The sequence below is a fragment of the Ipomoea triloba genome, chromosome 9 (genome assembly GCF_003576645.1).
Source record: "Ipomoea triloba cultivar NCNSP0323 chromosome 9, ASM357664v1".
NCBI classification, from domain to species: domain Eukaryota; kingdom Viridiplantae; phylum Streptophyta; class Magnoliopsida; order Solanales; family Convolvulaceae; genus Ipomoea; species Ipomoea triloba.
Window position 1 is genome coordinate 15,038,971 of NC_044924.1, and position 16,733 is coordinate 15,055,703.

The 16,733-nt window shown below is 33.1% G+C and overlaps 1 protein-coding gene across 3 annotated transcripts; it reads right to left on the reverse strand.

Moving 5' to 3' along the window:
* Positions 1–984: 984 nt before the first annotated feature.
* On the reverse strand, positions 985–15,301 carry LOC116030282. Of its 3 annotated transcripts, XR_004100396.1 has the most exons (22): positions 15,193–15,301; positions 14,155–14,257; positions 12,885–13,127; positions 12,731–12,812; positions 12,575–12,652; positions 12,402–12,461; positions 12,180–12,284; positions 11,350–11,472; positions 10,810–10,851; positions 9,913–10,014; positions 9,667–9,830; positions 7,084–7,214; positions 6,875–6,984; positions 5,865–5,907; positions 5,659–5,750; positions 4,167–4,215; positions 3,967–4,037; positions 2,954–3,073; positions 2,189–2,280; positions 1,573–1,618; positions 1,070–1,346; positions 987–1,021 (listed from the first exon to the last, which is right to left on the reverse strand). XR_004100396.1 is itself a non-coding variant. In XM_031272487.1 (21 exons), the coding sequence occupies exons 3-21, from the start codon at positions 12,938–12,940 to the stop codon at positions 1,314–1,316; spliced, it is 1,587 nt and encodes a 528-aa protein (XP_031128347.1). In that variant the 5' UTR covers positions 12,941–13,127; positions 14,155–14,257; positions 15,193–15,301; the 3' UTR covers positions 985–1,313. The 3 variants fall into 3 exon arrangements, 2 of the variants coding, with proteins under 2 accessions (XP_031128347.1, XP_031128346.1); XM_031272487.1 differs by having other exon boundaries at positions 985–1,346; positions 11,350–11,460; XM_031272486.1 differs by having other exon boundaries at positions 985–1,346.
* Between the last annotated feature and the right edge of the window lie 1,432 nt (positions 15,302–16,733).

A 16,733-nucleotide genomic window follows, 5' to 3' on the forward strand; every position in this document is an offset into this window, starting at 1 on the left:
TCTAACCATTACTACTCTAACCACTCCAATTTTACCACTCTCCCAAACATAGTCTAAGGCCTTCTCCATTAGTTGAAATTTGCACAAAGTTTTAGGATTAAAAACTAATTGATCAGCTTTTAACAAATGGGAGAGAGTGAAATTATGGAATATTTTTCTCCTGCAAATTGAAAAATTTTGGCAGCAATTAGTGGGGCGCCTCACGCACGTGAGGCGCAAATCATGCGCCCATTGCACGAGCCCGCCTGGGTGCGTATTTACTTCTTTTTTTTTATTTTTTATTTTTTATTTTTTTTCAATTTTTTTTGTTTTGTTTTACTTTTTCCTTTTATTTTTTTCCTCCACCAATTTTCTCTTTCCTAATCACACTTACAAAATCTCCTCAAAAACTACACCAAACTCTTAACTATTGGAGAAGGCCTAATTATCATGTTATCCTCTATTAAACTTTCCATTAGTAAGTAATGTATGCAAGTTGCAACAGGCTTAGCTTAAATACTTGTCAAATTTAAGTGCATTTAATACATTAGAAGGAACTGCAATCTGTAGTTATAAATTTGAGAAGATTGAATAGAATAATCTATAAAGTGCTGTGAATGAAGTGAAGGTATACTAATAAATTGCAACTGTCAATGAATGTATACACCCAAGTCCAACACAGTTTATTCTACTTCTGGTAGCTCAACTATAGCTGTATTTTTTTTATTTTTTTTTTATTTCATCCTGCTGCATTTGAAGACATTTTAATTAAAAATAAAAGCAGACCACATTTTAATATTAAAGATAAAGTCTGTCAGTGAAACAAATCATAGTCGAAAACCAAATGCAAAAATGTTGCTATAATCAATTCAAAGAACCACAAGTAGAATAAACTGTCCAACATAAGAGATGAATATGATGTTGTAGACAATACTTGAGCAAAACCATCAGAAAAGAAAATGAAGGTCCATATAAGAAAGAAGCTGTGCACGCATCTCTCACAAGTGTTGAACAAAATGTTCTCATTTGCATATCATTCAAACTAAAGGGGCAATATTTCTTCCATTAGTCATGATTTCTCACAACCGACTATGATATTACATATTAATTTGAGTGCTCTTTAAGGCTACAAAAAAAAAAAATTGGGAAAAATGAGGGACAAATACAATTATATGGTACAGGGTCCAAAATTGGGTACATAAATAACTACAACAAACAAGTAGAAACTAACTTATTGACCAAAACTGCTTGTAACTATTGTCCTGGACTTTCCTGATTCCTAAAAAGAATGAAAAATGGCTGTAAATAATGTAACTATATGGAGAACAACAGGATTATGCTTTTGCCTTCCTCTTTTCGTCCAATGCCTGGATGAAAATAGGTACAACTACTTAAAATAACTCAACAAATAAACATAAAAAAGAAGCAAAAACTGAACAAGTCTTTCAAGGTCACTTATGGTAAGCACCAGAATTAGAGACGAGGATGCACTTAACAGCACTGATAACACATAAGACTCTGCTTATAGCATCCCAAAATAAGAGTGGGAAAATGATGCAATGTTGAGTTCAATAAGCAAGCAAGAAAAAGTACCTTGCTTTGGAAGATTCTCATTGTCAATACAAGTGCGTCACGCATTCTACAGCAAAATACAGAGCATAAGTTTAGGTTAAAATGAACTAAGAAAGAAACCAGAGCATGGGTTTTCTGCTTCAGTAAACTATAAGCACCATCAAGTTTTGATTCCCTTCTGTTCGGGTAATAATAGATGTTCAGATTCACCATATTTAAACATCCATGGCTGAATCTGTGAATGAAACATTAGGTACAGATTCGCCGTATTCAAGTCTCTTATGCCTAATTATAAGTACTAGCTAAAGATGAATGCCATTTTGCTCAATTGAATAACTAAAACTGAAAAGAAAGGTTCAAAAATATGGTATATCGGATGTCGGTTTGACAGTAAGTTCCCTGCATCGCATTGCCAATGAATGCTCTGATCAGGTTTTTTAGAACAGTTAATGATATGGAAAGCACAAATATTTAGCAGTGATACAAGCTTATTACCTAAGTACCTAACATCATTGTTTTTGTGCTAAAGGGATATGAAGACCGATTAGGACATTATATGGTAGTTTTGGAAACCATACTTGTATATTAATTGATGATATGGAAAGCATGAATGCTTAGCAGTGCAAGAGGATATTACCTAACATCATTGTTTGTTGTGCTAAACGGGTGTGAAGACCCATCAGGACATGATATAACAAACTGAGATGAGAGTCCACTGGGGATTTTCACCTGCAAATAACATTGGAGAATGACATAAAAAAGTTTTCCTGTTTGATATTTGTACATTTCAGCAAGAGTTTTGTTCTTTATTTAATTTGAAGATCAAGATGATTAAACAATCTAGTGCAGACTCTTTTTCTAGGATGGCATTACAATTTTTATGAGATCACTGATCTTTAGGGAGAGCCTACCCCCCCCCCCCCTCTTTAGCTGTTCTCATATTGTTCAACAATTGCTTTTGGGGACAAACTAGAGCATTTCTGTGCGGTTATTCTTGTGATATTTGTTTCAGTATGTACAAGTGGATAAAGTTGACAAAATATTAAAAGATAAAGATGCTTTTCAAGTAAAATGTGTTATATAAATGTATAGGAAATGTCAAAAATAATAGTCCACTCAAACTATATGATTTCCTTACTTTTGCTCCATTCCCATCACTGCATAAATTAATGTAATGACTAATGACCATGCTTTCAGAGCTTGAATACTAAAGCTAACAGCAGCAGTAGCAATTGTCACTTTCTAGGATAACTTTCAGCACTTAATTATACCCAAACGTATCCTGACATGGATACTGAATTTGATTTTGTGCTTTTAAACTTAAATGCTTCACAAAAGTGTTCTAAAGATGCATTTGAAGTTTCAACATAATCAATCAATGCAGCAAACGGAAAGCACTTACTGACAAATCTTTTGAAAACTTCTCTGCAAGTACAACAGCTTGCGATCTATGAACCTTGACCTGGAAGCTTGATTGTCTCAAAAAGAGAGTTGCTGGTTCCCAATTCTCAGAAGAATAAACCTGTTAAAAATCAATAAAAAAAAATTCCTCATCGCGATGCTAGGCCATTTACTTTTCTTAAGTGATTAGCAACAAAGAACAAAGTTAGAGACCAAATAATATGAAAACTTCCAGTCATCAATAACTCTACTTCTGCTTAGCTACAAGAGAGAGATTCAGTAACAACTTCTCCTTTTAACGGAAACTTGCAACTCCAAATACTCCCCATCAATCACCCTCTTGCACTGTCAGTGACTCGAAAACTCAAGTAACAAGCTTCGGCACACAACAGAAGGTTTCCTTATATATATATATATATATAAATACACACACACACCCACACATAAAGGTGTAGACGAATCTGGCCCACTATGCTTAGAGTTCCTCTATTAAACAATAGTTGTGCCATTAATTTACTGGCAAATGCCTTGAGAACAGGACATTAGTTATTAGAATTTTCTATAATATACTATAAAGGCCCAATATTACATCATTATAAAGACAATGTAAATACAAATTTCAGAACAGAGACCTGAAGGCACTATTCAGATTGACCCATTGTATAAATCAATATCTCTTTACAAACACCAAAATTGAATTAATTACATCCTTCTACAATGTAAAGACCTAATTAAAAGCTTACTTCATATGAATAAAAACTATTCTCATATTGAATGTAACTCAAGTTCATTGGAATATTATGAGTGAAGTTTCTTATCAAGCTATTAGGTACCAAGCATCTAGTGCACATCTTTGCTTTCAACAACTTTTTAAATTCAAGAAGCACAAATAGCATCAGGGCCCTTCAAATTAACATAAAAAACCTAGTGATAGGACGGAAACAATCAATAACAAAAATGTAAAAAGAAGGCACTTGAATTGGCAAATAAACATTTAAATAAAAAGAATCCTACCAGTATTAAAACATTAAACATTGCTTGACCATTAGAAATATGGGTATCAATCTCCAATTGCATGTCTGCATCTGCACATTCAAAGTATTCATCAGCAATCAGGGATCATTTGTAGAACATAAGAAGAGGATAAGAGTCACTCAAAGAGAATTAGTGGTTGCAATTTTTTTTTATTTAATTGAATGATAAACTTGACATACCGCAAGTTATTTTGTGTTGACCATTAGCAAAAAGTCTCACAAGCTCTCCCTGAAAATAGTCATATCACGAAGATAACAAGTTGAGCACTAAAAACAGTTAAAAGATTGCACCCTATGAACTACAGAAAAAAAAAACTAAAGACAAAAACATCAATTTGAAACACAAGAAGCTTCCATTGAGAAAATGGCCACATAAATAAGAACTACCAACGGTTCAATTCAACACCGACCAATTTAGATTAAGAACTATTTATATAAACATACGGTCAGTTGATAGATACTATACTACTGGAGAATTCTATGCCGAGCGACTATATGAGATGTTTAAGAACTCTAATTAAGAGTTGGATAGCTTGTGCACACTAAGTAGCATAAAGCTCACTCCTCTGTGTGTATATAAAGCCCTTGTTCTCATTAGATTTTGGCTACAGAAAGTAAAGATCTTTTCTTCTTTTTTCCCTCTTCGTCAACATGGTATTAGAGTCAAGATCTATGGCCTGATTTTCTTAAATTTCCTCGCATGAACAGTACTCAGTGCACTAAAATTCAAATTACTTTCTTTTGGCCATTGTTTCACTCAAATTGGAGTTTCCAATCATCTCAGGAATGTCCAGTGAAGGAAGCCTACTTGGTCTCGTCATCATTCATCAATTTTACTCCCATGCACCACCACCCCACCACAAGTCTGACCTCATACATCAGCATCTCAGCCTGTCTCCAGTGATCTTTTCCCGATCATCTTTTTGGCTCTCTGCGACCTTTTTGGTGAAGTCAGAATATTTTTCTAGTGATTATGTCCTTTGACAAGATTCAGGATACTAACTCCAATAAATACTATTGCTACAACTACCAGAGCTGTGCATATTGCTCCAACCACTATTTTTGTGCCTAATCTATCAGGAAACCTGGATCTTAGCTTTGAAAAATTATGTGAATCAAAAAATTATCAATCTTGTTCTGGTGCCATTGAGATGTGGTTTATGGGCCAAGGAGTTTTTGACCATTTACGAAATGGAGTCAATGATGTACCGAAAAATGAAAAGGCAATATGGAGAAGACTGGATGACCAGCTGTGTAGTCTATGGCAGTCTCCCTCTCCAGAATTAGTGCCACTCTTCAGAGCACTCAGGACATGCTTCAAAGTATGGAATCAAGCTAAGTTGCTATATATTAATGATATCTCCAAAGTTTACATTCCAAATGGGCTACTAGTACATACCAAATCTGGGCTAGAAAGTATGAAATCAAGAATGGGGGTTAGTAAGTAGATTCCAGATGGACTCCTAGTAAATCTTAATCTGGAACATCAGAATAGGTAATCTAGGTATTTAAGGGAGTGCTGGTCTTTATGACTCTGAAATACACACACACACACACACACACACACACACACACACACACACACACACACGTACGTATTCGCCTAGGTAAACGAATTATAGCAGAAAAATAAGGAGAAAAAATATTTTATAAAATATAGTGCAGGTGTTACCTGACGTCCTTGGTCATCCATCGGGATGCACTCAACAGCTATGAGTTTATCAACATCATCAGCTGTCACAACATATTCAGGATTTGTGGCCCCTGATCAATATAAAAGTAAACATATAAAACAGAGATATTAAATCAGTGGAGCCAAAATCTAAAATTTGCACAGTTTGTTGCATAACTATGTGAAACCTATGACAATGAACTTACCTTCAATATAATGCCTAGTACCGTCAGGATTATGCCGGACCCACTGAAATGCAGCCAGATGACATTGGGAAAAGGAAACCCATTAACATCAAATATATGCTATATAAGTTATATTTTGCTTATCTAGACCCAAGGTTGCAAAAATTGCGCCTAGGCGCTAGGCGGCGCCCGGCCAAAGTGAAGAATGCCAGAATCGGCCTTCCTCGTGGCTGGGCGCCTAGCTAGCCGGCTAGGCGGCACCTAGACTGCCTAGCAGGCCGAGTTGGGGCGTTTTTTTTTTTTTTAAGGTTAATATTTATTACTTAATATTTTAGTAATTTTAAATATTAAACATTTAAACTATTAATGTTATAATGTATTAACTAATACTCTAATAGTCTAATAACTTAATAAGTAATAACTAAATTAAACTAATAAGTAATATTTCCTCAAAAAAAAAAACCTAATAAGTAATACACTAATACGGAGTAAATAATAACTAATAGCTTAATAAGTAATACTATTAACTTATTAAGTATTTAAGTATTAACTATTTAACTATTAAAGAGTAAAGACTTAAAATATTAAACACTTTAACATTATTAACTCTTTAAATATTTTTTAAAAAAATAAAAATAAAAATAAAAAAATCGGGCGCTTGGGGGGCGCCTAACGATTTTTTCAACCTTGTCTAGACCTAAGGTCAGATCCAGCTCCATAAACAACAATACTGTTCAGTGGATTTGAACTTGCATTTACTATCCATAATTTTAATTCAAAGATTTCAGTCCTTGGATAACAGGCAAATCCATGGTCAGTTGGATCTTTTTTTTTCCTTGTTTCTGTCTACCAGTTAATGATCTTGTACTTGTATCGTTTTTCTGGAGAGGTCATCTTTTATGGGTTTGAACCCAAGAGATAACTATCAATGGATGAACTTTTGATCACAAAACCAAACAGCCAATGACTGAACTTTTGATCACAAAGCCAACCTTCTCATTCCCTACTGAGATGACCTAAAACTTGTTTACCTGGAACATACAAAGAGAAGTTCCTTGAACAGGATATCCACAGCCTTGGAGTCTACCACCTGGCTTTGCATCTCCAACGATTTGAAAGCCTTCTATACCAGGGCCCCTTCCTGCTACCAAAAAAAAAAAAAAAAACCACACACACACACAATATTAAGTTCAAATTAAGAGTTTATTTATTAACTTTTATAAATATCAAATTGAATTACCTTCTGTACTCAGAGAATCAGATTTCTCATTGCCCCCAGGAAATGGATAGGGTGGTTCATTGGGCATCTCCCCATAACTCCCACCTAACACATTTCCATTAAACAAGTTGGTAGAGTGGTTTGGAATATCCCTGCAATAGTAATCTATCAGTAAAATGTAGATACGTAATTGTTCGTTGCAAAGTACAAACTAAACCAGGAAATAAGTTTGTGCTCTAATGAGTGATATCATTCAAGTATTAATGATACATGAACTCATGACAGAAAACAAGTAAGCTTTAGTTTACCATCTTCAACAGCAGTTATTTATTAAAAAAAAAAAAAAAAACAACAACAACAACAACAGAAATCTATGAGTGAAACTAAACTAAATTAATTTTAAAAAAAGAAAAAATTAAAATTGATTCAAGAAGTTGGAAGTTCTTGCTTTCAATATCTTTCAGATGAAAGATTTATATAAAATTACATTGCCACATTGTGAGGGAAGGAAGGAAATTATTTGTGACATCGACTGTTCTTTAGATTCCTTATGATGAAGAAATAAGAGACATTGCACTTATTTCAGTATATATATATAGGGGCAAGTTCAAGTGAGAAGAATGTTTCTTGTAAAAAATGTGAAATAATCTCATCCGTCCATCTAAGACAATCAATGGTTCGAAAATAAAGGAAAAACGCTGTGGAAATTTCGTAAATATTACAAACTTTGTACATACACTAGAAAAAGCTTCAGAGTGCATTTGATGATGCATAACGGTGAACTCAAGTTCTATAAACGTGCACTCAAGAAGGTTGCACTTTAACTTATCAGTGAATGCATTCTCAAGCTTTGCCCATTGCACATCCAAAGTTTGTAATAATTACAAAACTACACCTACGTTTTTTCTCCTCTTATATATACATATATACATATCTACGTGTATATATATATATGTATATGTGTGTGTATATATATGTATATGTATGTATATATCTATATATGTATGTATATATATGTATATGTATGTATGGATATAGAATCTGAATCAAATGAGAACTAGGCTTCCCATGAGAAGTGTGGAATAATCTGAGCTGTCCATTCTAAGATGATCAATGGCTAGAAAATAAGGGAAAAAAAAGGGCAAGGTCAATTTCATAACATACAAACTTTCAAAGTTTTATATATTTATGAAATTGACACCATACTTTTCTTTCATTATTTTTCCTTATTTTTCTTTATTTTCCAACCGTCAGATCAACTAGATTTAGGAAGGCTTGTTCTTACGGGAGCTAGACCCTATATATATATATATATATATAAATGAGTTCCCTTAAGGTGCTTGATTTGTATTCTTAAGGTGCGTGAGTTGTTGAAACTTAAGGTGTGCCATTTTAAAACCTTAGGTGCATGGTTTGTGTTCTTAAGGTGCGTGGTTTGTGTACTTAAGATGCGTCAACCTAAAGCTTTAAGTGCGCGTGGTTTGTGTTCTTAAGGTGCTTTGTTTGTGTGTTCAAGGTGTGTTGTTTGTGTACTTAAGGTGCGCCATTTTAATGCTTAAGGTGCGTAACCGCACGGGAATCCTTCCCCGCACCTGGACCCTTCCCTATATGATATATATATATATATACAGAGAGAGAGAGAGAGAGAGATTTGGTCTTTTGTTCTCCTTTTACTCCTAATGAAAAAAAAAATAAAAAAATCTTAAGAATAAGTATCAAATAGGCTACTCAACTTTTTTAGTTTGTGCAATTAGGTGAACTAAAAACAAGTATAATTACAACATTAAATAAGTAAAAATTGTGCAATTTACATTTTTTGAAGGTTACCATCCGGTTCCAAGTAAAAATTACATAATTGCCCACTTATGTGAATTTTGATTGTCCTTCAAGCTGAAAATTTTGAAAACAAAAATGAGGCAGCAGCCATGGTTGCCTCCTATTCCAGATCTTGAGAGGAGGAAGCCCCTCCTTTGCATGAAAGAGGAGGCAGCCATTCATTGCACAAAGGGGAAGAGGCAACCTTCCCTTCATGCAACAAAGAGAAAGGGGGAGGCAGCCACAGTCGCTGCCTCCTTCGTCACACAAAGGGAAGAGGCAACCTTCCCCTTTGTGCGATGAAGATGAAGGGGGGAGCCGGGGAGGCAGCCAGCAGCTGCCTCTTCTCCATTGTGCAATGAAGAGGAGGAATGGCTGCTGCCTCCGGCCAGCGATTCTTTTTGCATTTTTTGTTTTCTTTAAATATCTTTTGTGATAATTTTCCAGTTAAGCCATTTCAAATGCCATGTGGAATGCCAGATAAGTTTACCAGTGAAAAAGAAAAATTGCACAATTTTTGCTTGCTTGATGTTGTAATTGCATATGTTTGTAATTCAATGGCTTAATTGCATAAACTCAATAAATTCAATGGCCTATTTGACACTTTTTCTAAAATCTTAAATTATGCACTTGTATTATCAGTGTTACAAAAAGGGAACAAAGACAAGAGGCCACAGTTAAACAGCAATACTACAGTTTTCTTTGAGTGAAATAAAACTCAAAACATTTTGATTGAAAATCTTGCAGATTAATAGAAATGTTTGAAAGCATATGATATTTCATCCTTACCTATCCACATTAGATGAGAGATTCAGGTGGGTTCCATTATCCGGTAACTGAGACGAGTTGGGATTCAGCAATAAGCCTCTCATTTGTTCATGCATATTTCCTTGCACATCTGAATGTTGTCCATCAATATACTGTTTACTGTAATGAGGATATCCATGTATATCCTGCATCCGAAAGAACACAAGTCAAAAAATATCTTTTAGTTTAAAACAAGCAGTATTGAATGACCACCCTCATCAACAATACCATAGAGCTGCCTGGAAATTGATTATTTGTGGGGGTAGAACCAAGAGAATCCACATTGAGAGATCCATTTGCTGCCATAGAGTTCAAAGTTGCAATCTTGGCCTGTAAAAAGATAACTCAGTTCATGTAAACCAACATTTAAATCTAGAGGTTGAAGTCATAGAAAATAAACTAGCTTGTAAGAGAAATAAAAAATATTCTAAAAGCTTCTGAGATTGAATGGCATAAATTAGATGACTGTAAAACACAAAACACGCTAATATATTTTCAATCAATGGATAAGCAAATGAATACCTATCAGCTAAACAGATGATGATGATGCCTTGTAAGAGTAAAATAAAAAATATTCCAAAAGCTTCTGAGATGAATGGCATAAATTAGATGACTGTAAAGCACAAAACATGCTAATATATTTTCAATCAATGGATAAGCAAATGAATACCTATCAGCTAAACAGATGATGATGATGGTGTGTGTGTGTGTGTGTGTGTGAGAGAGAGAGAGAGAGAGAGAGAGAGAGAGAAGAGTAAAGATTTTGCATTTGCTCTCCTGGATCAGCTATAGGAAATAAATTGAATTTGTACCTTACATGGATAATCCTCAAAAATAAGCAGATCAATTAGATGGGGTACTACTATGAGTCTTCAGTCCCAAACTGATTAACATGTTTTATTCACTGGTTCAACCATCTAGAATGAAAGGTGTACTTGACATTTTGTTAATCAAAAAGAATCATTCATTATGCTGATCATAGATTGGCATGTATCCAGAGAAATAACTCATAGTTGCAAAAGATACAAAAGCAGGTTCCAAAACTAAAGGCTGGTTTTCCCCTTTTCCCTAAGACCAAAATTCATAACTAATAGAATTGACAAGATTATGGAACAGAAATCTCACATGAGTAGTTCTGATCTTCATCTCCAGTTGATTATGTAAATTCTGCAAAGTTTCAAACATGAGTTAGGGTAAGGAATTGGAATACATGGATAGGGAGAGCAGTCTTCTGCTCTACCTCAATGCCGCTAACATTAAGGAAAGGAGAGAAAAGATTGGGCACAATGCATCCCTAACTATACTAAGTTTTAGAATCCAATAATAAATTATATTCTTTTGTTTCAAGATAACAATTTAAAATCTTTTTGCATCATTTTATACATTCTGTTTTCTTGTGCTTTAAACAGCATAAATGGTATCATTTGAATTTGGATAAATGCAGAAGACTTTGGCATATTTTCCCCAGCAACTTCTAAAGCATCATATGTTTGTGTGTGATGAGATCTGAAGACCAAACCACCACTTGATCCCAATGACTAACCAAAATACAGAAATTATTCATTCATGAATGGCTATGCATATTAGATAGTTTACATATATCACGCTAAGCAACAGAATAAAACTACACTTTTCCCATGTACTGTTCACTTGTTCAGTTAATACCTTTACGTTGTGGGTCAGAGTAGAGGCATTAGCAACACGAGGAAAAATGCCATATTCTGCCAGTAATCCAAGCATAGATGACATGAAAATATATCTTTCATCCTCTACTTCCTGAAACATAAGCTATTTGAAATGGAATCCAAGAGCAAGGGCAGAGAGGATGAGGAAGAGAGAAAAATGACAAACAGTTTACCAAATTAAGATTTCCATAAAGAAATCATCAACACAATTAAAATTCAGAAATTGAAACTGGTAAAGAAGACTCCTAAGTTATGCAAGCACACCAAAAATAAAGGATTAACAATAACTTGACAGTTTTACATTGAGTATATAAACAATTCACACGCACTAACGCCTAGACTCTACTACTAAAATGGCACTCCTAACCATGGCTTCCACTGGCCTATGCTAAACATCTGTTATTCAATTCTCCCTCAGTTACCTCTAATTAGCCCCACTTGTAACTTACTTTGAATGTGTTCATTTCTTAGTATAATCTTTTCTTGTATTCCTGTAGATCTGACTTAGCAATCCCATTTCTAGAATGACCAACTTAAAACTATTTTGAGATTTGAAATTGCCTCCATTTGTATTTCTTAAGTGAATAACCTAACCCTTACTTTTATAGAGGCACTTTGCTTTCAAGAATGTGCAGTAATCATTTCAGTAACTTTGATAGTTGTATGAGAAAGCAAGCTGTGCAAGAGAAGCTATAGACTAATTGATATCTCACACTTAGAACACTACAGTATCATCAGATCAGAAGTTATAGAAGACTGTAGTCAAATACTTAAGCAAGTAACCTCTAGAAATTATGGTCTATACTTTACCTTTAGCTCATTTACCAATCTCAGATTTTCTTCAAGATCACCTTTTCTGCGGGCCAGTTCATTTGACGCAGAAGCTATAGCCTCACTTTGTTTCTCATCTAAGGCCTATCAATAAAAACACTACCTTCAGATTAGATATCAGAAAACCACAAAATTTTAATACAGATAGGTTTATAGACCCAAAAGTAAGCACCAGTAGAATCCATCAGGAAAAGGACAAACCATTCGTAGTTCAGAAAATTTCTTCTCAAGTGTATATTTATCGTTTAAAAGCTGAGATTCCTGACCACATGGAGCAAATGTAATGAGATCCAGGCAAGAAAAGTCAGATAAAAAATCATAATGTCATTGAGCCCGAGAGCACTGGAGCAGAGGCTTTAAGGAGAACTTCATACCCTAACACTGGCAAGAGAAATTCGTTCACGGAGAAAAAGAATTTCTTTCTGTTGTTCATTGGCACGAGAAATTAGTTCCTATAAAAAGTTAATATTAGTACGACAATCCCTTCATATACACAGCATATTATATAGCTGCAAATGTAAAACAAGTACCATGGTCTCCTGGTCCTCGGAGTTGTTGAAATCATTATGTCCATTCAAATTATTTGGAATAGAACTCATATCTAAGTTTTGCCTGCAGCCAAAAGACATTAAGAAAACCTAGACATGGCACTCGCATATACAAAATCTCACCCATAAAGATTACCTGTTTGCCAAATTAGAGCTTCTTGTGTGAACCCCGACATCATTATGCAAATTCATAGAGGTATGACTAGAATATTCGGACTTTTTTATGCAATCTTATTTTAAGAAGAAAAAGTAGAATATGTGGCAATCAAATTGATCTGTCATCATGAGTTAGAGCTTGCATATCATGATTATCACCCCCCTTGCAAAATCCATGAGAAGCTGTCATTTTCCCCCTTCAAGGACGGATATGGAGCTCTACCTACCATTAACATATAATTCAATTAAAAAGAATGTATTAATGGGAACACCAATAACAACATAAACAATTTGATGGGTTAAATAACCACCAAGGCACCAGTGAACCATGCATTCACATTTTAGCAATCAGCAAAGATCACAAAGGAAGATTATCACATTTTACTAAAATAATGTGTTGTTAATTTATATCCATGGCAGCAGTTTTTTCAATAACAAGTGAAAGGGTTGGAGCCACAAAAGAAATGGCTACAATGCATATAATGATTGATTGATCCTGCGAGGATTGAAATATACAACCCTGTAATAGAATTAATAAATAAAAACTAACAATGATAAATATTATGTTGATCTGTTCTATGAATAAAATTGGAAAGAGTAGCCCTCCACATACTGTTATACTGTATAGATAATAAACCTGACTCATGAAGCCTTGGGACACAAAGTCAAAAGAATAGCGCTGTTAGTAACTTGAGAGAGGCAAGATGCAGTAACACACTAAATGATAATGGGATTAACCACAATTTTACAAGTATACAGATCTGAACATTAACATATGTACTTTGTCATGTCACTATTTCATTTCAATAGAAGTGCAGGCATGCAAGGAGAAGACTAATGATCTATGGTCCTAGGAGCTTGATTCTCTCTAAGAAAGGTCTTGGTCCAAGCTTTGTGAATGGAGTAAATGAGTAATAGGCATCGGGAGAGCTCCCTCACCCCCAAAAAAAGAGACTGACAGCAGCCAACTATGAATTAGTTAGAGGCCAATGGGGCTACCAAATACTGGAAGTCATGGTACCAAAATAAAAAATTAAATAAAAAAAAAAAAGGAGAAAGGCTAAACTAGAAAATGTGGAAAACCATGTAAACATTTGAGTAATCGTATTGTATAGAGTACCAAACTACTAAACTCAGCAGGGAGAATGGGCAAAATACTAAATACAGATCAGTAGCAAAGACTTCAGACATTGCATAAGGTACTTTGATGCATAACGCAAAAGAGATTTGAGAGTTTTGGAGATACATACCATTTGTTTCTCTTAACACAGAAAGTTGAAGACAGCTTTTGTCTGCTTGAACTTCAAGCAGAACCCCAAAAAATAAAAAATAAAAATAAAAATAAAAATAAACCTGCAAAGTTAAACAAGCAAAACATAGAATAGATCAATTATCTACCAAAAGTCTATGCCATTCAAAGGGAGAGCATTCTATTTATCCTTTCAAGGATATGGAAAATTATCAATTCATACCCCATATAGAAGAGGAAGTTTAAAACAGAGCAACAAACATATCATATTGGGGAGAAGCTAAGGGCTAAGCTAGCAATTCAAACTATGTGATTTTCAAATACAGTTCAACAGGCAAGAAGTGAAATAAAGTGCATAACTTGAATATAATCTGATCTTTAGTTAAACAACTGTGCTTAAAATACACTTCTATTTTTCTTAGTTTCATCAATTAATGAAATATCTCTTCTCTACTCAGCCAACAATACTTGCTACAGAAATTTTTCGTTTCACTCCATAAAATATTCGAAGGTATGTCCATATTGTAGACAAGATAATCAAATCATGGAATATCAAACTAAAGTGACACACTAATGAAAAATTGCAACCTAAAGTCTATTCTTGGATGAAGCAATCCAGCAGAGCTGTCTGCTTGAGTTGAATGTATATACTCATCAATGTTTGTGCTATGTACATGACCAGATATTAGCAGTTAAAAACCAAATTTATGCAATTCAAATGATTTTAGTAATGATAGAAATCATTCATCGAAACTCATTTAATTACTCCATGTCCACACCTAACAAAATTACAACAAAATAAGCTCAGAAATACACAAATTAGAGAAGAATCAACTTGACTTCTGTTCAACAAAGTTGTGCGACAACAACTAAAAACCTTAATAGTAACCAAAAGATTGAATCTTAATCCAAATTATGAAGCATCTAATAAAAAAAAAAAAACAAAACAACAATCAAGAATACATTGAACGGACATTTTAAGAATACAACTTCAAAATTGGGAAAAAGAAAATACGTAAGGGAATTAGAAATTCCTGACCTTTATGGTTTTTTGTTAATGAATCCTGAAAAAGAAGACATGGAATTGAACCCAGATCAATAAATTCAAGAAAAAGGAAAAAGGGAGAGAAAGTTGCGAGTTGCGGACGTTTGTTCTCGAAAAAGTCAAACGTGGTCGTTGGATTTTTATTTATTTTTTTTATTACAATTAAGATATGGAGGATGAAAAAAGTCAAGAAAATATGAAAAATGTTTCATTTAGAGTGACTCTGTGTAATCGCCTCACCGGCGGGTCAGATTAAACTATAATATTTATATTAATAAAATTTAATTAATTGAAGATAAAGTATTTATTATTTATAAGAAAAAAAGTGTAATACTTTGAATAAAAATGTGATATTTTAAAATTATTTTTGAGAAATAATGTAATATTTTTTAAAATTATTATATTTTTATTTAAAAGTATTACACTTCCACTTACAAATAACAAATACCTTTTAATTTTTATTTTTAATTAATACAGAATGTTACATTTGTTAAGTATTACATTTTCATTTTGATCTGATTTATCTCACCAATCTTCACACAAGTTTTTACTTTAATTTAATTGTCGTTTATAAATTTTGCAAGAGAGTTTATTTTACTCATTTGAACCAAGTATTTGTTTTTTTTTTTTTATAGATACAGTAATGTTTTGAATATTGAATCTAAGATGTTTTAGTTAGGTTTGAAATTTAATTTTACTAACTAACCAATTAAACCATTAATGACTTGTAATGAATACATTATGAATTCTTATTAAAATTCACTTTATCTAGTCGATATTACCAAATGTTTGCTTTAAATTTAATAAATAGTAATGATACACATTTATGTTTTAAATAACATAATCTATGTAAGCTTATTCATTCAGTACTAGTATCTATGTAAGCTTATTCATTATTTAGGTGTATTGCAAGGATGACAAATCTTACAACACCTCATGGGGCATTTTTTTTTTTTTAAAAAAAGTAAAGTTTAATGTTATTTAGAATAAGTGTCAAATAGCATTGAAGTATTCATAAATGTACAATTAAACCATCAAAATACCAATAAAAAAAAAACTCCAAACGTTTAGCTAATTCGGATGCCTATAATAATAATAATAATAATAATAATAATAATAATAATAATAATAATCTATACTATATATAAAAACAATTTCCTCATCCCAAATTTCCCCCCCAAAACTTAGGGGTATTTTGGCAAAATCATTTATTTTATTTATTTATTATTTTAGGGTATTATTTATTAATTTATTAATTATCCATCCTATAATATTATTATGGTAATATATGATAATGATAATATGATAATATGGTAATATTGTTAATATTAATGGGTGATGGGTGATTGGAGATATATAATTGATAATTGATAATATGGTATATGGTATTATTCTTAATATTAATATATTAATATATAATATATTAATATATACTAATATTAATTAATTAATTGGTGATTATTTTAAAAAAAGAATAATTAATTGGTGATTGGTGATTAGTGATATGGTAATATTGTTATATATTAATATTAATT